Source organism: Elephas maximus, chromosome 15, assembly GCF_024166365.1.
Source record: "Elephas maximus indicus isolate mEleMax1 chromosome 15, mEleMax1 primary haplotype, whole genome shotgun sequence".
NCBI classification, from domain to species: Eukaryota; Metazoa; Chordata; class Mammalia; order Proboscidea; family Elephantidae; genus Elephas; species Elephas maximus.
Window position 1 is genome coordinate 50751143 of NC_064833.1, and position 23573 is coordinate 50774715.

The 23573-nt window shown below is 39.0% G+C and overlaps 1 protein-coding gene across 2 annotated transcripts in view; it reads right to left on the minus strand.

Annotated features, from left to right (window-relative positions):
• LRRC69 (leucine rich repeat containing 69) overlaps positions 1–23573 on the minus strand; it is an 86207-nt gene that overhangs the window by 11392 nt on the left and 51242 nt on the right. For both annotated transcript variants that reach the window (XM_049854516.1, XM_049854515.1), the window contains 2 exons: positions 18308–18409; positions 9504–9683 (listed from right to left, as the gene is read on the minus strand). In XM_049854516.1, coding sequence (XP_049710473.1) covers positions 9504–9683; positions 18308–18409 — 282 coding nt within the window. The remainder of the gene's footprint in view (positions 1–9503; positions 9684–18307; positions 18410–23573) is intronic.

The window sequence follows — 23573 nt, forward strand, 5'->3', positions numbered from 1 at the left end:
GCCCCCTGTGCACACCTCCATCATAGTATTTATCACCAGAATGTAATCAGTCTTTGTCTTCTGAATTCTCATTGCTGTTGTGACAATTCTGACTCATGGCGACCCCCATGTTACAGAGCAGAAAGAATATATGGAAGCAGATCACCAGGCCTTTCTTCCATGGTGACACTGGGTGGGTTCAAACCACAAACTTTTTTGTTAACAGTTGAGTGCAAATCACATGTGCCACTCAGGGACCTTCTTGTTGGAAGACCTTAATTAAAAAAAAAAAAAAAATTTATCTTCACAAAGCACCTTTATTTATTCAAATAAATAAATACCTTTTATTAAATATCTTTTCTTCAACAACATATATGCTTTTTTTTGATACGGCGACACACACATGGACCTCACCAGATGGAATATACAGGAATCACATCAGCTACATCTATGGAATGAGATGATGGAAAAGTTCAATATCATCAATCAGAACAAGGTCAAGGGCCGACTGCAGAACAGACCACCAATTGCTCCTATGCAAGTTCAAGTTGAAGCTGAGGAAAATTAAAATAATTCTATGAGAGCCAAAAGATGACCTTAAGTAAATCCCACCTGAATTCAGACACCATCTTAAGAATAGATTGGATGCACTGAACACTGATGACCGAAGACAAGCTGAGTTGTGGGATGACATCAAAGACATTATACATGAAGAAAGCGAAAGCTCGTTAAAAAGGCAGGAAAGACAGAAAAGACCAAAATGGATGCCAGAAGACACTCTGAAACTTGCTCTTAAATGTAGATTAGCTAAAGTGAATGGAAGAAATGATGAAGTAAAAGAGCTGAACAGAAGATTTCAAAGGATAGCTCAAGAAGACAAAGTATAATGAAATGTGCAAAGGTCTGGAGTTGGAAAACCAAAAAGGAAGAATGTGCTCGGGATTTCTCAAGTCAAAAGAACTGAAGAAAAAATTCAAACCTCGAGCTGCAATATTGAAGGATTCTATGGGCAGAATATTGAAAGATGCAGGAAGCATCAAAAGGAGATAGAAAGGATACACAGAGTCACTGTACCAAAAAGATTTGGTCAATGTTCAACTACTTCAGGAAGTAGCATATGATCAAGAACCAATGGTATTGAAGGAAGACGTTTAAGCTGCTTTGAAGGCACTGACAAAAAACAAGTCTCCAGGAACTGACAGAATACCAAGTGAGATGTTTCAACAAATGGATGCTGCACTGGAGGTGCTCATTCACCTATGCCAAGAAACTTGGAAAAGAGCTATCTGGCCAACCAGCTAGAAGGAATCCATATTTGTGCCCATTTCAAAGAAAGGTGATCCAAAAGAATTTGAAAATTATCGAACAATATCACTAATATTATACAGAAGTAAAATTTTGATGAAGACAATTCAAAAACGGTTGCAGCGGTACATTGACAGGGAACTGCCAGAAATTTGAGCCGGATTCAGAAGAGCACGTGGAACGAGGGATATCATTGCTGATGTCAGATGGATCTTTCTGATAGCAGAGAATACCAGAAATATGTTTACCTGTGTTTAATTGACTATGTAAAGGCATTCGACTGCATAAATCATAACAAATTACGGGTACCAATGCCAAGAATGGAATTTCAGAACACCTATTTGTGCTCATGTACTGTGTACATAGATCAAGAGGCAGTCATTCGAACAGAACGAGGGGATACTGTGTGGTTTAAAATCATAAAAGGTATGTGTCAGGATTATATCCTTTTACCATACTTACTCAATCTGTATGCTGAGCAAATGATCTGAGAACCTGGACAATATGAAGACGAACATGGTATCAGGAGTGGAGGTTGTTACAACTCATTTACAACCTGCAATGTGCAGATGACACAACTTGCTTGCTTAAAGTGAAAAGGATTTGAAGCACTTACTGGTGAAGATCAAAGACTACAGCCTTCAGTATGGATTACATCTCAACATAAAGAAAACAAAAATCCTCACAACCGAACCAATAAGCAACATCATGATAAACAGAGCAAATATTGAAGTTGTAAAGGATTTCATTTTACTTAGATCCACATTCAACAACCACGGAAAGGGCAGTCAAGAAATCTAACAACGTACTGCATTGGGAAAATCTACTGCAAAAGACCTCTTTAAAGTGTTAAAAAACAAAGATGTTACTTTTAGGACTAAGGAGCACCTGGCCCAAGCCATGGTATTTTCAATCTCTTCATATGCATACAAAAGCTGGACAATGCATAAGGAAAACAGAAGAAGGATTGATGCATTTTAATTATGTGTTGGAGAAGAACACCGCATATAGCGTGGACTACCAGAAGAGCAAACAAATCCGTCTTAGAAGAAATACAGCCAGAATGCTCGTTAGAAGCAAGGATGGTGGGACTTTGTCTCACATACTTTGGACATGTTATCAAGAGGGACCAGTCCCTGGAAAAGGACATCATGCTTGGTAAAGTATCATCAAAAAAGAGTAAAACCTTCAAGGAGGTGGATTGACACCGTGGCTGCTACAATGGGCTGTAACATAACAACCTTTGTGAGAATGGCTCAGGACCGGGCAGTGTTTTGTTCTGTTGTACATAGGGTTGCTGTGAGTCAGAACCAGCCCGACAGCGCCTAACAACAACAACCTTTATTAAACATCTGCTGGGTTAAATACTTTCACTTTCTATGCATTACCTCATTTATTTCTCACCATAGCCCTATTTTACCGTTTTACAATGAGGAGGCTTAGCTTCCAAGAGGAAGTTAAGGTAATACATGTGGAAAGTTGCAGGCTGGTCATCAAGCCTAACTTGTCTGATTCCAATTACCTTATTTACTGCTTCCTCTGGGAGCATGTGAGTTCCTTGAGAGCCAGAGCTCTGTATTCCCAGTCCCTGGCAAAAGGCCTGATACATAGTAGGAAAAAGATAAATGAGGAATGCAAGATGTTAATACTTGGAGAAACAGAGTGCAAGGGGCAGAAAAGGCATGTGGGAACTCTCTATACTTTCTGCACAATTTTTCCGTAAACCTAAAAGTGCTCTAAAACATAAAGCCTATTAAAAATAAATAAATAAATTATGTAAGTATAAGGCTTTTTACCATAAATGCCTTGAGCTGAAGCAAATGAAGGATAACTGGTTGGAAAGCATAGGAGATGGTCCAGCATGTCTGATTAAGAGGAAGATACTCCCATGTGTGGTTTCCTCCCTGGAGCCTCTACTTGGCAGCTTTGTGATCTTAGTCAAATTACTTGACTTCTCTGTACCTTGGTTTTCTTATGTGTGTCACTGGGCTATTGTGAAAATTAAGTGAAGTATTCCAGGTGATATGCTTAATATGATGCCAGGCACACACTTAGTATCAAGTAAGTATTGGCTATGATTAATATCACTAGGCTGCAATTTCTGCCGGGCAGAAATGAAATGAGACTATCAGCTCATCAGGTGATTTTGGGAGGGAATCTGTGAGAGTCTTTCCTGGGATCATTTTTTAAAAATGAACATGGCAACTTGTTCAAAGTGTTCAGATCCTACCCAGCAGAAAACAGGAAATTGTGGCAAGTTTTGCCACATAATCTGGCACGTGCTATACTCATTGAATGTCTCTTGAATATAACGACCCACTCCAGAAGATAATGTGAGCAATTCACAGATATGCTACACATGTGACCAAGATTGTACATACTCCCAGCTGGAGGAACAATGGACATTTCTATCCTTGTTTTCCCACTTACAATCTCTTTTTTTTTCTTGGTATTTTATATCAAACTTTTTTTGTTTTTGTTTTTAAATTTCTCCCCAACTATTATGTGAAAGTTCTCTTGGGCTACATGGCTAACTCTAGTCCCAAGGGTTTTTTTTACACCTTGACAAGAGCTGTCCTTGGCAGCAGCTCTGTCAGTTTCTCACTATGATACATTTGATGTAATATGTTAGTAATCTAAAAAAAAAAACAGAGAAGCTGGTATTCAAATCCAGATCTTCTGATTCGTCAGCAATTCCACGGAAATAAAATATGTATCAGGCACTGTGCTAGGCTCTACATATACAATGGGGAACAAAATCAAATGGTTCTTGAATTTCTTGAGCTTGGGGTTCAATGGTAGAGATGGACATCAAACAAATGCAACACCAGGTAAGTAAGTAATTTCAAATTGTGCTGAGTTACATGAAGACTCCTAATCTCTCGGATAGAAATACTGGCTCAACTATTACAATGATGTTTCCATAACAAGAGCATCAAGTTATGAAAGACTGAACAACAGGAAAGCTGCTTCTTATTCACAGATGACTTTTATATGCAGCCCTTATAGTGGAGCCCGCCATACACATGTGTCCTGTTCAGGACGCTTTCTCTGATTAGATGGCTCCTTTTTTTAATTGTTTTTATAAGCACAAAGAAGAAATATCTAGTGCAACTACGATTTTTACATGACTAGATCAAGAGACAAAAATGTCCAGCTTATCCTTTAGTTTTCCAATGCCTCCAAAAATATTTTGCAAATCTTATGCCAGCCATCTACAGCTGGATTATGTTGATGGTATGAATTTCTTGGAAATAATTCACATCAGGAGTGAGAGCCATATTCTTTCTTAATTATTTTAGCATCATTACTTTGTGAAGAGTGCAAGTTTATCCATGAAGAAGTGACACCAGCTAGGTCATCACATATAACAATTAAAAATGCTTGATGATCTCAAAAACTTTGGCAAAGGGTATTGTGAGAAAATAATTAGTGGTTCTATATCACAACTATAACAAACTTACATCTTTTACTCATTACTTGCTCTGGGGATCTTCATAGTCTCCTGGAGAGTAAATACTCTTGTGTAAACAGCTGATACCAGCTAATATGAACTCCAGTTGTAGTTCCCTGATTTCATTTTGCATGATTATAAATTACCTACTCTAAATGGCTCTTATTAAAACTGTGCTCTGTTTCCTAGAAGTTACAAACAGAGCATTAATGAGACCTTCTAAGCATTTTTTTTTTTTTCCTAAGCATAAGTTGTTGTTGTTGTTGTTGGGTGCTGTGGAGTCAATTCCGACTCATAGTGACCCCACGTGACAGAGCAGAACTGACCCATAGGGTTTTTGGCTGTACTCTTTACAGAAGCAGATCACCAGATCTTTGCCCCACAGAGCCGCTGGGTGGGTTCAAACCACCAAACTTTTGCTTAGCAGCTGAGTGCTTAACCATTGTGCCACCATATCTAAAATAGCTTACATATTTTCTGACCCATAAACACCCTTGGCAAAAACTTTCTACCTGGTATCAAGGACATATTTTTAGTTTATTTATTTATATTTTTTGTAATTAGAAACTACTCTTTTATTTTTCGCTTAGAAAGAGATATACTCTCTCATTTTCTTGGTTCATGTGAATATCAAATTTGTTTTGGAGAACATATGTCCTTAAAACCAAAAAATAATAAAGGATAATGCCAACTGGAGAAAATATTAAAAATTGGTGACTATAGATAAAGGGTATATGTATGTTCATTGTACTATTTTTTCAAGTCTTTTGTTTTTAAATTGTTCAAAATAAAAAGTTGGTGGAAAAAAAGTGGTTCATACTGGACTTGTTCATGAAATCCACATATACAGAAGAAACTTCCACAACTGTACTTGGAGAAAGATAATGTAGTTCTGAAATATAAATAGTGCTGATCTCATCCAGCTGTTGATGAAATTTATGAAATATAAGCCTATGAAACAACAACTAATATGTTATCCGCAATCACATAAGGTCATCAACTGCCCTTAGGGAAGACAAGACTGTGAGAGGCCTAGTCAGGGCTCCACAGATAATGAGGAACACAGCATATTTGTGTTCAGGAGCCTTTGTTCTGCTTCAGGCAGGATAAATTCAAAGCTTTTCCGCATACAGATTCCAAGAAGCAGACTAACTGGGAGTAAGCTGCACAATGTGCCCTAAAGCAGCCATCTAAAGGACTCACTCAGGTCCCCGAGTGGAGGCCACATTAAAGTGTTTGCCAGTAGTACTTCATGGTGATTTACCCTCCTGCTTTGTTTTTTACTATTATCCATATATATCTCATTATAAAAGAACTACATTCCTATCACTAAAGACAAATTATTAATTCATATATTCAAGCAATGAGTCTTACTTTTCGCTATGTGAAAGCCACCAAGCTAGGCCTTGCTTACTAAGGTGTCACATCCTATGGTACTGGGACAGCCCTAAACAGATAGTGCAGAGATTCCCAGTCTTGACTGCATGTAAAAGTCAACTGGGAAAATTTATAAACTTTGGATACTCCAGACCCTATACCCATGGATTCTGGCTTAGGAGGTCTGATGTGAGTTATCCACCAGCCACTCCTTGGAAACCCTATGGGGCAGTTCTACTCTGCCCTATAGGGTCTCTATGAGTAGGAATCAACTCGACAGCAACGGGTTTTATTTGGTTTTGGTATAGGTAAATTTGGTGAGTGGTCACTGAGATAAGTGTCTATAGACTCTTTGACTCAGGTCCCTTATTGACACAAAACTACTCTGGTCTAATGACACCTTAAATCACTTTAACTACAGGAGTTAGAACCAGAGACTCTCTACAGATACATATGACTTTAGAGGTTATAGATCTAGCTCCCTATCAAAATTTGTAAGACACATACTCACCCCTAGCACTAAATCCTAGATTCTCCAGCATTATCTAAGAAACTAGGTAGGAATCTACCCTAAAACAACACAGTGTATGGTTAGTCATCTTCATTTTCTTTTTTTTAATTTTTGTTGTGCTTCAAGTGAAAAGTTTACAAATCAAGTCAGTCTCTCACACAAAAATTTATATACACCTTACACTATACTCCTAATTGCTCTCCCCCAATGAGACAGCACACTCCTTCCCTCCACTCTCTCTTTTTGTGTCCATTCCACCAGCTTCTGACCCCCTCTGCCCTCTCCTCTCCCCTCCAGATAGGAGATGCCAGCACAGTCTCATGTGTCTAGTTGATCCAAGAAGCTCATTCTTCACCAGCATCATTTTCTATCCCACTGTCCAGTTCAATCTCTGTCTGTAGAGTTGGCTTTGAGAATGGTTCCTGTCTCAGGCTAACAGAAGGTCTGGGGGCCATCACCACTGGGGTCCTTCTAATCTCAGTCGGACCATTAAGTCTGGTCTTTTTACGAGAATTTAGGGTCTGCATCCCACTGCTCTCCTGCTCCCTCAGGGGTTCTCTGTTGTGATCCCTGTCAGGGCAGTCATCAGTTATAGCCGGGCACCATCTAGTTCTTCTGGTCTCAGGCTGATGTAGTCTCTGCTTTATGTGGCCCTTTCTGTCTCTTGGGCTCATAATTACTTTGTGTCTTTGGTGTTCTTCATTCTTCTTTGCTCCCGGTAGGTTGAAACCAATTGATGCATCTTGGATGGCCACTTGCTAGCATTTAAGACCCCAGATGCCACTGTCCAAAGTGGGATGCAGAATGTTTTCTTAATAGATTTTGTTATGCCAATTGACTTAGACGTCCCCTAAGACCATGGTCCCCAAACCCCTGCCCCTGCTACACTGACCTTTGAAGCATTCAGTTTATTCAGGAAACTTCTTTGCTTTTGGTTTGGTCCAGTTGTGCTGACCTCCCCTGTATTGTGTGTTGTCTTTCGTTTCACCTAAAGTAGTTCTTATCTACTATCTAATTAGTGAATATCCCTCTCCATCCCTCCCTCCCTCTTGTTACCGTCAAAGAATATATTCTTCTCTGTTTAAACTGTTTCTCGAGTTCTTATAATAGTGATATTATACAATAGTTGCCTTTTAGCAACTGACTAATTTCACTCAGCATAATGCCTTCCAGATTCCTCCATGTTATGAAGTGTTTCACGGATTCATCATTGTTCTTTATCAATGCGTAGTATTCCATCATGTGAATATACCATAATTTATTTATCCATTCATCTGTTGATGGACACCTTGGTTGCTTCCATCTTTTTGCTATTGTAAACAGTGTTGCAATGAACATGGGTGTGTGTGTATCTGTTAGTGTAAAGGTTCTTCTTTCTCTAGGATATATACCAAGCAGTGGGATTGCTGGATCGTATGGTAGTTCTATTTCTAGCTTTTTAATGAAGCGCCAAATTGGTTTCCAAAGTGGTTATACCATTTTACATTCCCACCAGTTGTCTTCATTTTAAGAAAACCACATATACATGGCATTGACTAAGAAGAAAATGAAAATGCTTTACTGACCAAAAGCTTGATGCAAAAGAATCAGAACTTCAAACAGGTTCATTCCGACTCAAGCCCCTGCTGAGAAATGCCAGTTTCTCTGTCTGAGCCAGGATGAACCTGTTTGAAGTCCTGAAAAGAATTATCAGGGAAGCCATGATATTGCAGGCCAGTAGGGTTTCAATTCCCAGAGTCATGGAAACAAGGGATCTGTGTGCAGCAGGTATGACTTTAGCAGATGGCTCAGGTGTGGACGAGGCACTGCAGACCCAAAAGAGGCTAAGTGCTCACCAAGAGGAGAAAGGAAGTTCTGGTGCCAGGAACTAATGATGGATGATCTAGAACAGGAGTAAGCAAATTGTTGCCCTATTTCATATGGCTTGAAGGCTAAGAATGATTTTCACACTTTTAAATCGTTGGAAAAAACTCAAAATAAAAATATTTCATGACGTGAACATTATAGGAAATTCAAATACCAGAGTCCACAAATACATTTTTCGGGAACACAGTTATGCTCATTCATATTGTCTAAGGCTACTATTAGGTGACAAAGGCAGAGCCTAGTAGTCGCAACAGTAACCTTATGGTCCACAAAACCAAAAACAAAAAACCAGTTGCCTTGGAGTCAGGTCGATTTCAATTCATAGCTACCCCTTATGTTACAAAGTAGAACTGTGCTCCATAGGGTGTTCAAGGCTATGACCTTTCAGAAGCAGATTACCAGGAATTTCTTCTGAAGTGCCTGTAGGTGGGTTTGAACCACCAACCTTTCAGTTAGCAGTCAAGCGCTTAACCATTTGCACCACCCAGGAACTCCTATGGTCCACAAAGCCTAAACTATTTACTATCTGCCTCTTTACAGGAAAATTTGTTGACCCCTGGCTTGGAACAGGCTTCATGGTCTATGTGAACCGCCCGGGGTGCAAAACTCCTGGGAGACATAATGTTGTGGGTGTACCTCAGTGCATGCTCAGTGTGCTAGAACAATCATTGTGAGAGCAAAAGTTTCACATCACACTACCGAACAATTCTTTCTAGTGGAACATAGCTCTTGTTTGATTGATAAGGTTGATGAAAATATTCAATTTTCTTATTTAAAACTTTCAATGTCCATGGAATTTTGCTACAATATACGTGTCCTGATAAATGTAAATGGTGTGGGTGACGATGATTATTACAGACACTCATCCAAATTTATCTATCAAAACTTAACATCATACTATCATAGAAGTCAATTCTTGGATACCAGTCTAGTTAGGATTGGTTGATTTTGATAAAGACAAAGGATAGGAGGAGGTCTTATACTCATATTCACACAAAAAGCACCATTTACCTTTGATGGAGGAACAAACTCAACACATTCCAGCCATGTGGTTACAAAGGACTTTCCACATATCGCACATTCTTTTCCACGCGAGATTATATCCTTGATCTGTGGGTAGTGTTCCACGGCTTGCATTAGTAAAGGATTATTTTCTGCTAGCTGATTCATTACAAATCTTGATGCTATTTCCTAGATTAAAAAAGAAGAATATGACTCCTCGGATTGTTTTCAAAATAACTCTTTGACATTAATTGATTCACATTTCCCAAATTCATATTTTTGGCTTATTCTTCAGAGTTTCTGTCAAATTAAGATTCTGAAGTATATATTATATATAATACATTATATTATAAATGATTGACGTTATAAGTTCAGTTTTCATTAATATAAGGAAAGCAAGCTACTTACATTATATCTGTGCCTCTTACATATAGAAACCCAAGTCGTAATACATTTATACCACATATTTTATAAAATTAGTTATGTTTAGGTTCAAATTTGGTTCCTATCATTACAATAAGCAAGGGTCCTGCAAAAGTTTAGACTGGAGGACTCGAAAATTGAGTCCGTCATATTGACTAGGATCTAAATCCTCGCTACTTAGAGTGTGGTTCGTGGACCGATAGAATCTGCATCACCTGTAGCTTTTCAGAAATGCAGACTTTCACACCCACCTCAGACCTACTGAATTAGAATTTGTAATTTAATGAGGTTCCCAGGTAAACTGTACACCTTAAAATTTGATAAGTGCTGGTCTAAATTATTTGCTGCACTGAGTACCTGAATACAGCTATCTTTGTAAAAATTAATGACTTCTATGAACCAAAGTTTTTAACTCAATTCTTATTAACCCTATCCAAACAGATATGTCCAGAATCTTGACTCTGTGCAATAATACCTTTATAATCCCATATTAAAAATAAAAGGGAAAGTGAGGACATGGAACATGCCTTTCACCATGACCATCAACAACATTATCTTAAAGTGGAAAAAAAATGCAGTATATAAAATTAAGTCTTCACTGACGAAGCAAACAAAATAAACATTAGCCTCACTTCACTGAATGCCCTCCATTTTTTATGCCAGTGGCATAGAAGTCCTGTATAAATGTTACACAAATACTGCATGAAATTTTAATAGTGTGTAGGGTTGATGTGCTGGGGACTTTTTCCTTGCCAATGTTAAAGGTTTCCCAGTGGTATTAAAGTATTCCACATCAGGCTCTGCTAGGAAACTTCGGGGATAAACATGTACATATATAATCTTTCACTCATTCACTCCAGTTAAAATCTTAAAGAATTTTAAAAATAACAACAAAATCCTGTAGATTGCTGCATCCCTGTTCCCTATTACTCTAACCCTCCCAGTTAACATAAGTCTGGGAAAATGGCCTTTATCCAGCAAACCATCCTGGGCGTGGGTTCCTTAAATGCCTGATCCTTCAACAGCACAACCTCCTACCCACTTAAGCTCATTCTCCAGGACGGTTACAAAACTGAGGTCATCCTTTCTGAAAGAATTGCCCTTTCACACTAATATTACCGCTACTTCTAAGTTGTGTGTCTACGGTCACATTTTTTCTGACTACCCATGCAGAGCATAGCTTGTGATTCTGAATCAGATACTGATTTTAGAGGTACTTTTTTAGCTACATGAATTCAATGGTTAAGTCCCCCTATTAAGTCCCCCTATAAAGCTGCAGAACACTCACATACAAAGATTCAGTCCCTGAAATAACAGATGGTGGAAGAATTTGCTCAATTACATGGGACCAATAAATAGGTCACAGTTACATACAGTTCACTTTTTCTATTTGTGATTGCTGGAATCAAACGTATTTGCTGCACTCAGTGTGTCTCTTGACTACATTTACATCACCCATTATTTATATTCTTCACTTACTTGCTGCCAATGTGTTACTTTGGAAGGGTAACATATACCACTAAAATATAAAGTGAAGTTATTACTTTGAAACGTGTGTATATATATAAAGCAATAGTGTGACCATTCTTTTAGAATATCCCTCCCAATTCTTGAAGATATACAATGTAATGATGGTCTAATTCCACTGTTATATAAGTCAATAAATCATTTATGGAAAAATTAATTGTTCCTTTTGAAGAGTTCATATTAAATTATGTTGGAATATTTGTTAGGCAATGAGAAATAGGTCAAAGATTATTTCTATTTTTAATCCATCATAAAATGAAATGTTTCAGGTGTATTTTTTTATTTTTCCTTGCATATGATTATTTAATTTATATTATTTGAATTATAAAATGTCAAACCAACATAAATCCTTAGAAGGATGTATACACTTCAAAAACATTGCATAGTGAATTATTACTACGTGTGCGAAACACAGTAAAACACAGCATCAAGTTCAAAGACATCCACCCAATAGATACCTACATAGACGCCTAAGTTCACTCTTGGCTCCATGACTTATTAGCTATGTGATCTTGTTTAGACAAGTCACTTAAAACTATCTGAACTCGAATATCTTATCTGTAAAATGAAGATTTTGGCCAATACTATGACACAGAATTAAATTAGATAACATTGGTAAAACACCAGGAGCCCTGGTGGCAGAACGGTAAAGAGCTCAGCCTCTAACCAAAAGGTTGGCAGTTCGAATCCACCAGCTGCTCCTTGGAAACCCTATGGGGCAGTTCTGCTCTGTCCTATAGGGTGGCTAAGAGTCAGAATCGACTCGACAGCAACTGGTGTGTGTGTGTGTGTGTGTGTGTGTGTGTGTGTGGTAGAACACTGAGCCTGGCATCTACTAATGCAGATTGGTAACTGTTGTTTTTTAGTACCTATTATTTTTTTTGTAACTCAGGCAATAATATTCAATTTTATCCCATAAGTCCCTGAAGTGGAAAAAAGTTTAAAAAACATCTTTACCTAGGTATAGCCTAAATTACTACCATGCGTCTGTCAGTTTGTCACACTGTGGTGGCTTGCATATTGCTGTGATACTAGAAGTTTTGAAACCGATATATCAAATACCAGTAGGGTCACCTTGGTGGACCTGTGTAAGCAGAGCTTCCAGACTAAGACAGACTAGAATAAAGGACCTGGAAGTCTACTTCTGAAAAAATTAGCAGTGAAAACCTTATGAATAGCAGCAGAACACTGTCTGATATAGTGCCAGAAGATGAGCCCCTCAGGTTGGAAGGCACTTGAAAGATGACAGAGGCAGAGCTGCCTCCTCAAAGTAGAGTTGGCCTTAATGACATGGGTGGAGTCAAGCTTTTGAGACCTTTATTTGCTGATGTTGCATGACTCAAAATGAGAAAAAACAGCAGCAAGCATCCATTAATAATCAGAACATGGAATGTAGGAAGTATGAATCTAAGAAAATTAGAAGTCAAAAATGAAATGAAACACATGAAGATCGATATCCTAGGCATTAGTCAGCTGAAGTTGACTGTTATTGGCCATTTTGAATCAGACAATCATACGGTCTACTATGCTGGGAATGACAAATTGAAGAGGAATGACACTGCACTCATTGACAAAGAGAACATTTCAAGATCTATCCTGAAGTACAAGGCTGTCAGTGATAGGATAATATCCACACACCTACAAGGAAGACCAGTTAACACAACTATTATTCAAATTTACGTACCAACCACTAATGCCAAAGATGAGAAAACTGAAGATTTTTATCAACTTCTGCAGTCTGAAATTGATCAAACATGCAATCAGGATGCACTGATAATTGCTGGTGATTAGAATGTGAAAATCAGAAACAAAGAAGGGGCTGGTAATTGGAAAATATGGTCTTGGTGATAGAAATGACACCGGAGATCACATGATAGAATTTTGCAAGACGAATGACTTCTTCATTGCAAATACCTTTTTTCAACAATATAAACAGTGATTATGCACATGGACTTCACAAGATGGAAAACAGAGGAATCAAATCAACTACATCTGTGGAAAGAAACTACGAAAAAGCTCAACATTATCAGTCAGAACAAGGCCAGGGGCCAAGTGGGGAACAGACCATCAGTTCCTCAAATGCAAATTTAATTTGAAGATGAAGAAAATTAAAACGAATCCATGAGAGCCAAAATACAACCTCGAGTATATCCTACCTGAATTTGGAGACTATCTCAAGAATAGATTTGACTCATTGACACTAATGACCAAAGACCAGACAAGTTGTGGGAAGACATCAAGGACATCACATATGAAGAAAGAAAAATGTCATTAAAAAGACAGGAAAGAAAGAAAAGACCAAAATGATGCTAGAAGAGACTGAAGCTTGTTCTTAAATGTAGAATATCTAAAGTGAACTGAACAGAAGATTTCAAAGGGCAGCTTGAGAAGACCGAGTAAGATATTATAATGACATCTGCAAAGACCTGGAGTTAGAAAACCAAAAGAGAATAACATGTTTGGCATTTCTTAAGCTGAAAGAACTAAAGAAAAAAGTCAAGCCTCGAGTTGTGGTTTTGAAGTGTTCTATGGGCAAAATATAGAATGAGGCAGGAAGCATCAAAAGCAGGTAGAAGGAATACAGAGTCACTGTACCAAAAAGAACTGGTGGATATTCAGCCATTTCAGGAGGTAGCATATGATCAAGAACCAACAGTACTGAAGGAAGAAGTCCAAGCTACACTGAAGACATTGGTGAAAAACAAGGCTCCAGGAATTGATAGACTACCAATTGAGATGTTTCAACAAACAGATGCAGCACTGGAAGTGCTCATTTGTTTATGCCAAGAAATTTGGAAGACAGCTACCTGGCCAATCGACTGGAAGAGATCTACAGTTGTGCCCATTCCAAAGAAAAATGATGCAACCAAATGTGGAAATTATTGAATAATATCATTGATATCACACGCAAGTAAAATTTTGCTGAAGATCATTCAAAAGTGGTTGCAGCAGTGCATCAACAGGGAACTGCCAAAAATCCAAGACAGATTCAGAAGAAGACTTGGAATGAGGGATATCATTGCTGGTGTTAGATGGATCTTGGCTGAAAGCAGCAAATACCAGAAAGATATTTACCTGTGTTTTATTGACTATGCAAAGGCCTTTGACTGTGTGGATCATAACAGATTATGGATAATATTGCGATGAATGGGGATTCCAGAACACTTAATTGTGCTCATGAGGAACCTGTACATAGACCAAGAGGCAGCTGTTTGAACAGAACAAAGGGATACTGCATGGTTTCAAATCAAGAAATGTGTGCGTGACGGTTGCATCCTTTCACCATACTTATTCAATCTCTATGCTGAACAAATAAATTTGAGAAGCTGGGCTATATGAAGAAGAACATGGCATCAGGATTGGTGGAAGACTCATTAACAACCTGCAGTATGCAGATGAGACAACCTTGCTTGCAGAAAATGAAGAGGACTTGAAGCACTTACTGTTGAAGATCAAAGACTATAGCCTTCAGTGTGGATTATACCTGAACATGAAAAAAAAATCCTCACAACTGAACCAATAAGCCACATCATGAAAATGGAGAAAAGATTGACACTGTCAAGGATTTCATTTTCCTTGGATCCCATAGTCAATATCCATGGAAGCAGCAGTCAAGAAATCAAAAAATGTATTGCACTGGGCAAATCTGCTGCAAAAGACCTCTTTAAAGTGTTAAAAAGTAAAGGTGTCACTTTGAGAGCTAAGGTGTGCCTGACCCAAGCCATGATATTTGAATCACCTCATAGGCATGCAAAAGCTGGACAATGATAAGGAAGACTAAAGAAGAATTGATGCCTTTGAATTATGGTGTTGACAAAGAATAATTGAATATACCATGGACTGCCAGAAGAATGAACAAGTTTGTCTTGGAAGAAATACAGCCAGAGTGTTCCTTAGAAGCAAGGGCTGCAAAACTTCGTCTCATGTACTTTAGACACGTTATCAGGAGGAACCAGTCCTTGAAGAAGGACATCATGCTTGGTAAAATAGAGGGTCAATGAAAAAAATGAAGACCTGGATGAGATGGATTGACACAGTGGTTTAACAATGGTCTCAAACATAACAATGATTGTGATGGTAGCACAGGACTGGGCAGTGTTTCATTCTATTGTACATAGGGTTGTTATGAGTTGGAACTGACTTGACAGCATCTAACACAACAACAGCCTAAATTAAAACCCTATAATTCTTTGACACTTCAAGTAGTTTAACCAGTAATTTTGACCAAAGGTCTAGTGCAAATGACTTTTTCTTTAAGTACAAATATGAAACGCATAATCAATTTAAGTTACCTCTCTAAGAAAAAATTCATGGAGATACTTTCAAAAAATACTCAACTCAGCCCCCTGCCACCACATTGAGTTAACTGCTCATCCAACCTCCTCCACAAACCAGAACCTCTTCCATCTGGGAGTACCTCTGTCTCCATTCCCCCCCACCTTCTAGCACCCCCTTTCTGAGGTAATATTGCAGCATGAAATCTGGCTTAACCCAAAAAAACCAAACCCAGTGCCATCAAGTCAATTCTGACTCATAGCGACCCTATAGGACAGAGTAGAACTGTCCCATAGAGTTTCCAAGAAGCTCCTGGCGGATTCGAACTGCCAACCCTTTGGTTAGCAGCCATAGCACTTAACCACTACGCCACCAGTGTTTCCGAAATCTGGCTTAGGTTGGCTTTATTGCCTCAACTCTTACCAGCTCTGTGAACTTTGCCTTTCTCTGGGTCTCCATTTCTTTATCTATAAGAAGTTAACAACAATACTGCCTAACTGTTATGGATTGAATTGTGCTCCCCCCTCCACTCTAAAATTTATGTTGAAGTCCTGATCCCTGTACCTGAAAATATGACCCTGTTTGGAAATAGGGCTTTTCTTTTGTTATGCTAATTAGGTCATACCAAAGTAGAACTAAAATAATAAAAACCAAACTCGTTGCCATCAAGTCGATTCCAACTCATAGTAAACCTATAGGGCAGAGTAGAACTGCCCCACAGAATTTCCAGGGAGCTCCTAGTGGATTCTGACTGCCAACCTTTTGGTTAGCAGCTGAACTCTTAATCACTATGCCACCAGGGTTTCAGTAGGTCCTAAATCTAATCCCTTCTGAGTGGTGTCTTATAAAAAGAGCAGAATACACGCAAACAAATGGGTGGGAGAGACAGATGTCGTGTGAAGATACATCTGCAAGCAGCAAAGGAACGCCAAAGATCCTGAGGCCACAACAAGGAAGAACCCTCCATGAAAACTGATGCCCTGATTTGGACTTCTAGCCCCCAAATCTGTGAGACAATAAATTCTCATTCTTTAAAGCCACCTGCTTTGTGGTATCTTTTGTTAGGGCAGCACTAGGAAGCTAAGACATTACCTTTTTTAGGGGCATTGGAGGACTAGATTAGTTAATTCTTATTAAGTGCTTAGAATGTAACTTTGCCCATAGTAAGCTTAGAAATAAGTGCTAGCTATTTTTGTTATTCTGAAATGGTTGCTGCAAGAACAAATAAATTATAATGGATTAAAAAAATTAAATACTGCAGTTTTTAAATAATTTACAATTCAATTTCAAATGAATTTTTTTTTTTCCACACAAGAGTAGCAAATATTGCTGTTTCTGGAAATATAGATTGATTCTCTGAAAGGGTATTTAACAGTAGTTTCTTAAAAATGCCAGTTTTTGTAGGAATAACATGGGTGTGAGCCAGAAATTCACTACGAGGATGGTCATGGTAGCCTTGTTTATAAAGGCTAAATGGTCAGAAAATTGTTACTTATCTAACGTCCAACGGTAGGGAAATAGTTAACCAAATTGTGGTGTAATCATGTAATAGAATATCATATATTCATTTAAAAAGACGTATACTGATTTTCACACATAGAAATACAATAACAATATTTTGAGTGAAAAACAAGTTCCTACGGAGCGTATATAGTTTGAACTCATCTTTAATTTGAAAATATTATGGACACATAGAAAGTTCTGGAAGAATAAATGTCAAGGAGAGAATAGTGATTCTATCTCTGGGTACTGGATTTCTGAGAATTTAGTAACTTAGCTTACTTTTATTTTCTAATTTCTCTGAATGAGTTTAGAAAGTTTTTAAAATTCAGTATGGTACTCTAACTATTTTCTTTTCTTCCTTGCTAGTTTTCTAATTTTTTATAATGAACATGTATTACTTGTTAAAAGGGGGGAAATTTATTTTAAAATACACTAAACCATTGACCAAGGTTAGTTGTTTCCTCTAGCCAGGAAACCCAAATCCTTACACAATTTCAGAAATTCTTAAGGCAATCCTTCATGTTCAGCTATAGACCCAAATGGATCTGTAAAGTCCAAATTTACGATGTACAATCATACTTGGTTGTGAAATGATCTGCAATTTTTGATTCCTGCACCATGAGAAGGCACACAAGGAGGGTCCTCTAATATTCTTTCCTGTTACTTCTTTTAATATCATCAACTTGTGAACCTGATTTCTGGATCCTAATCATTCATCCGCCAGAGAAGGGAACAAGTGAAGAGGAAATGCAGGAGGCAAGGGCCCCACTAGTAACAAAGCAAATACATCCTTAGAAAATACTAAAAAATACTTGGAAGGCTAAAGAGAAAACACATTCCTGTCTTTTCCTTTCATCCAAAAAAAGTTTCTATATCTCCGAATTTAGTCACTGTGGAAATCAGATAGGATTAAATTGAATTTTATAAGCAAGACAAAAAGGTTATGTCTGGGATCCATATTGCCAGCGGACTGGGGTTTCCTCAATCATTTGCTGGCTTGGCTGAAGTGCTTTAAATAGAAATCTCTTGAAAACTGAAACTGTGGCTTGAATCTGAAGAGTTGTGAGGATGATCTCAGCCTTCACCTGTAAACTCCAGACCTCATCCTGTATCACAGCATGAACTGGCTGCCTCAGGAGCAGTGGGTTCTCTTCACAGTAGAATTCTTTCAGCTTCAGGTTCTGAAACTTTTAAAACAAAAGGAAAACTTTATTTCCTGACAAAATAACAAACTTTATCCCAAGGCTACGTCTTCAATAAAAATTAGAGTAAAATTACTTCCATTAGGACTTACATTCCACATCAAATATTTTAGGAGTAGGGCACACTGTAGTATTAGACACTTAACAATCTTCATGCTGGCATGAATGGCAATGGCATCCCAAACACTGGACAGCTAAGAAAACCTGTTTAGGGTCATTGAACTGGTTAGTAAAATAACAGGAGTTAATTACTCAAATGCTGGGAACATTTTGCAAATACTGTATTTGTTGGAGAACCGAGACAAGGAGGAACCTTAAATACATATTTCTAAGTGAAAGAAGCCAGTCCGAAAAAGGCTACAAACTGTATGATTCCAAATAACATGCCCACATAAATAACACTCCCACACATGATGCACATAGGAAAATAATGTGTGAGGGGGTGTGCTATTTTGCATAAAAATGTAGTATATGACATTCCTGAAAAGGCTACAAATTGTATGATTCCAACTACATGACATTCTTGAAAAGGCGAAACCATAGATACAATAAAAAGATCAGTGATTGTCAAGGCTTCAGAGGGAGGAGTAGAGGGATAAACAGGTGAAGCACAGGGCATTTTTAGGACAGTGAAACTAGCCTAGACAATATTGTAATGGTGGATATATGCCCTTACGCATTCTTCAAAACCCATAGGACTGTAGAACACAAATGTACTATAAACTATAAAAAAAAAAAATGGGCTTTAGTAAATAATAATGTATCAATATTGGTTTAGCAGTTGTAACAAATATACCACAGAATAGGAGATGTTAATAATAAAAGAAAAGTTAATAATAGGAGAACCAGAGCACAGGAGGGAAAGGGGGTATGTGGGAGTTATCTGTACTTCCTGCACAATTTTTATGCACACCTAAAACTGCTCTAAAAAATAAAGAATTATTAAAAAAGAAAACAAAATGACCATCGCTAAAAGGAGATGCATTTCATTTCAGGAGTCATGTTTCTTATGTGTCAAGTCGATACCACAATCCTGTCAGTATTCTTACATTAAACATGGTAAAACATTCCCCAGCATGCTAACTCGTTACCCATAATATATCAGAAATACATTATCTTAAACGGAAAGAAAATTCAATACCACGTGTTTTGTAGCAGGTAAATTTCAATAACCTAAAGTCTCACAATCTCTGTCTTCTGAGTATTCCCCAGGGCAACACCTTTGCACACCCTGTTTCTACATGCACTACTGGGTTTCCCGTGGCTCCAAGAGAAGAGCATTCTTTGCTAACATGATCACTCCTGCAGTATGATCAGCTACGTTCTCCTGTAATAATAAAATATTGCTAGGGTCTTTTTTGAGTCACTTTGCCATACCTATTCAAACAACCAGTGCTATGGGCTTAGAGCAGTGGTTCTCAACTGGGACAATTATGCCTACCCACCCACGGAGACATTTGGCAATGTCTGGAGACATTTTTGGCTTTCTCAATTAGAAACGAGGTGCTACTGGCATCTAAGGGATAGAGGCCAGGATGCTACTAAACATCCTACGGCATATAGAATAGCCTCCACAACAAAGCCCAAAATGTCGATAAAGCTGAGGTTGTGAAATCCAGGTTTAACGGCACAAGAGCATAAAAAGGCACTGAGCCCTCTTATCTGGAAGAGGGGTTGGCAGCTGGAGGGAGATGAAAGTTCAGGTGCGGGTTTTTTTTTTTTTTCAGATGAAGGAGACTTGAACATGTAGAAGGTAGGAGCCAATATGGAGCGATTTAATACAGAGGTGGAAAAAATAAACAATTGAAAAAGTAATGATCATGTGAAGAACACAGAATGATCCTTGAATGTTAATATCTTTGAATTATTTTCTCCTTTGTGGCAGGAGGAAAGGATATGTAGTTTCACCCTTGGGTAAGCCCTCAGGTGTGGAAGTGGATGGCTGAAGGAGTTGGACATGATCCCTCCAACTGTATCTTTGACATAAACAATAAGACCATTTGCCAAATGAGTTATGAAAAAGGCATCAGTGTGAAAGAAGGCACAAAGAAAGTGAAGACGGTTTGGAATATGCTATAGTTTTTGGGAAAGGAACTTGATCAGTGATAGCAAATATTATACAGAAGATCTGAGGGACTCACTGGAATCCACACATTTATGGTGGCCCCATCCACCATAATGCTATGCTTCCCTTTAGCGCTCAGCAGCCCAAATCCAAGACTGAGAATCTGCACAATAGGTATGTCAGAAAGTAAGGGAATAAGCATGCTGTATGTACTCAAAAGTGAATGGTTCAGAAAAGGCCACATGAACCAGCTACTACATCATCCTGCGACCAGAAGAACTAGACGGTGCCTGGCTACAACTGATGACGGCCCTGACAGGGAACACAACAGAGAATCCCGGAGGGAGCAGGAGAGCAGTGGGATGCAGACCCCAAATTCTCATAAGACCAGACTTAATGGTCTGACTGAGACTGGAAGGACCCCGGTGATCATGGCCCCCAGACCTTCTGATGCCCCAGGACAGGAACCATTCCCGAAGCCAACTCTTCAGACATGGATTGGACTGGACAATGTGTTGGACAGGAATGCTGGTGAGGAGTGAGCTTCTTGGATCTGGTGGACACTTGAGACTATGTTTGCATCTCCTGCCTGGAGGGAAGATGAGAGGGTGGAGGGGTTTAGAAGCTGGCAAAAAGGACACGGAAAGAGAGAGCGGAGGGAGAGAGCGGGCTGTCTCATTGGGGGTGGTAATTGGGAGTGTGCAGCAAGGTGTATATGGGTTTTTGTATGAGAGACTGACTTGATTTGTAAACTTTCTCTTAAAGCACAATAAAAATTATTTAAAAAAAAAGTGAATGGTTGGACTGGCCCTTCGTGGTCTAGTCTGGGTAGAGAAATAAATGGTACAAAGCTCTGATAGACTAGGAGCAAAAGTAGAAGTACAGGATATGAAGTCTCAAGGAAGTAAAGAAAAAGATAATCATGGATATAAACAGTATGAGAGCTGGAATACAGGAGAGTGCTACGTTGTTGTTGCTGTTAGTTGCCGTTGAGTTGGTGACCTTATGTATAATAACAAAAATGTTGCCCAGTCCTGTGTCATCTTCATGATCATTGGTATGTCTGAGTCCACAGATTGCTATACAACACTCTAATTCTTCAAGTTTGGAGCAGGTGAAGATGATGTCAAGATCCTGGACATGACTGTGGAGATGGTTGGCTGAAGAAAAGTCTGGGAAGCTCATTAAAATCAACAGTTCAAGGAAGTTTGAGGCTAAATTGTTTATATGGACCAACTTTACAAACCAACTTCCTGAGCTCTGGTCTCTAATATCTGGCTGCCTACTGAACACCTCCAGCTGGAAGCCCCACGAGTATCTTGAACTCTAACATTCCAAAATGGAACCCTCTATGTCCTCCCCAAATTTTGCTCTACCCTTTTCCTCATTACGCATATCGAATCTCTCACAAATCTGTCACCATCGGGTCAAGTCTAAAACATAGCAACCCTACAGGACAGAGTAGAATTGCCCATAGGTTTCCCAACCTGTAATCTTTACAGACAGGCTGCCACATCTTTCTCTCATGAAGTGGCTGGAGGGTTCACACAGCTAACCTGTAGGTTAGCAGCCGAGTGCTTAACCCCTGTGCCACCAGAGCTCCATATGTCCTGTCAATTGTACCTTCTTAAAATTTCTGGAATCTATCCTTTCTTCCAGATTCTTGGGTGAGGGAAATTGTTACATGCTTGGCTACCAGCCAGAGATTGGTGATTCCAACAGAAGACAGGCCTGGCAACTTGCTTCTGAAAGTTTACAGCCTTGATACCCCTGTGGAGCCATTCTACTTTGCAAGATAAGAGATCAGCAAGTTGGGAAAAAATGCTTCAGACTAACCTGAAGTAATTAGGAAGGTGGCTAGTTTAGCCAGAGCGGTGTAACTGTAAACAGGGGAAAAGGAGGACAAAGTTTCACCTGGATGCAAAAATACAACTGATAAGTAGGTTGCAGTAAATTACTGGGTATCCTTCAGACCACCTCAAAGCTCACAGGGTCACCCTTTACAAAGAATTGGGATTTTTAAATGAACCGAAGACTGACTTGCAAAGAGAATAAGATTTAAGCGTGAGAGCTATGGCATCCATAAAATACGGTAAACTAACAATTCTAAAAAGGGTAGGGATGACTTGTGACCACTAGGAAATCCAAGAAAATGTATGATAAACCTCCATATTTAATCAAAATTGTGGCGTAATCAGGCTGATTACATCATTTGAACACATGAAAGCCAAAAAAAAAAACTGCGCTGAGAGCTCATTTTAACATACCCTGCCTGAGTGGTAGGGAAAAAAGGGAGAAAGTGATTAGAATCAGAATCCTGCTGAACACTTTTCCCAAAAGAGGACCTCTCGAGGGAGTTGAAGAGAGGAGGCAAAGAATGAAGCAAGGATGGAAGGAGATAACTGAACTTTAAACTCCCAGGCTGTAAACACACACACACACACCACCTTCCTCGTTCTGATGGGTGAGAAGGAGCTGAAGGACCCAAAGTCCAAGCCCTTCCTGCCCTCAAACCCTGGGCCTTACAGCTGAAGGGAGAGTGGCTCTGCCACCCTCTTCAGACCTCTTGATAAACCCTGGTGGCGTAGTGGTTAAGTGCTATGGCTGCTAACCAAAAGGTTGGCAGTTTGAATCCACCAGGCGCTCCTAGGAAAGTCTATGGGGCAGTTCTACTCTGTCCTATAGGGTCTCTATGAGTCAGAATCAACTCGACAGCAATGGGTTTGGTTTTCTTTTCTTTTTTTTGTTTTTGGTATAGAAAGAATGGAAATCCTGGTGGTATAGTGGTTAAAAGTTTGAATTCACCAGGTGCTCCTCGGAAACCCTGTGGCGCAGTTCTACTCTGTCCTATAGGGTCGCTATGAGTTGGAATCAACTTGACAGCTATGAGTTGGAATCAACTTGACAGCAATGTGTTTGGGTTTTTTGTTTACAGAAAGAATGGAGCCCTGGTGATGCAGTGGTTAAGAGCTTGGTTGCTAACCAAAATGTTGGCAGATCAAATCCACCAGCTGCTCCTTGGAAACCCTATGGGGCAGTTCTGCTCTGTCCTATAGGGTTGCTATGAGTTGTAATCGACTCAAC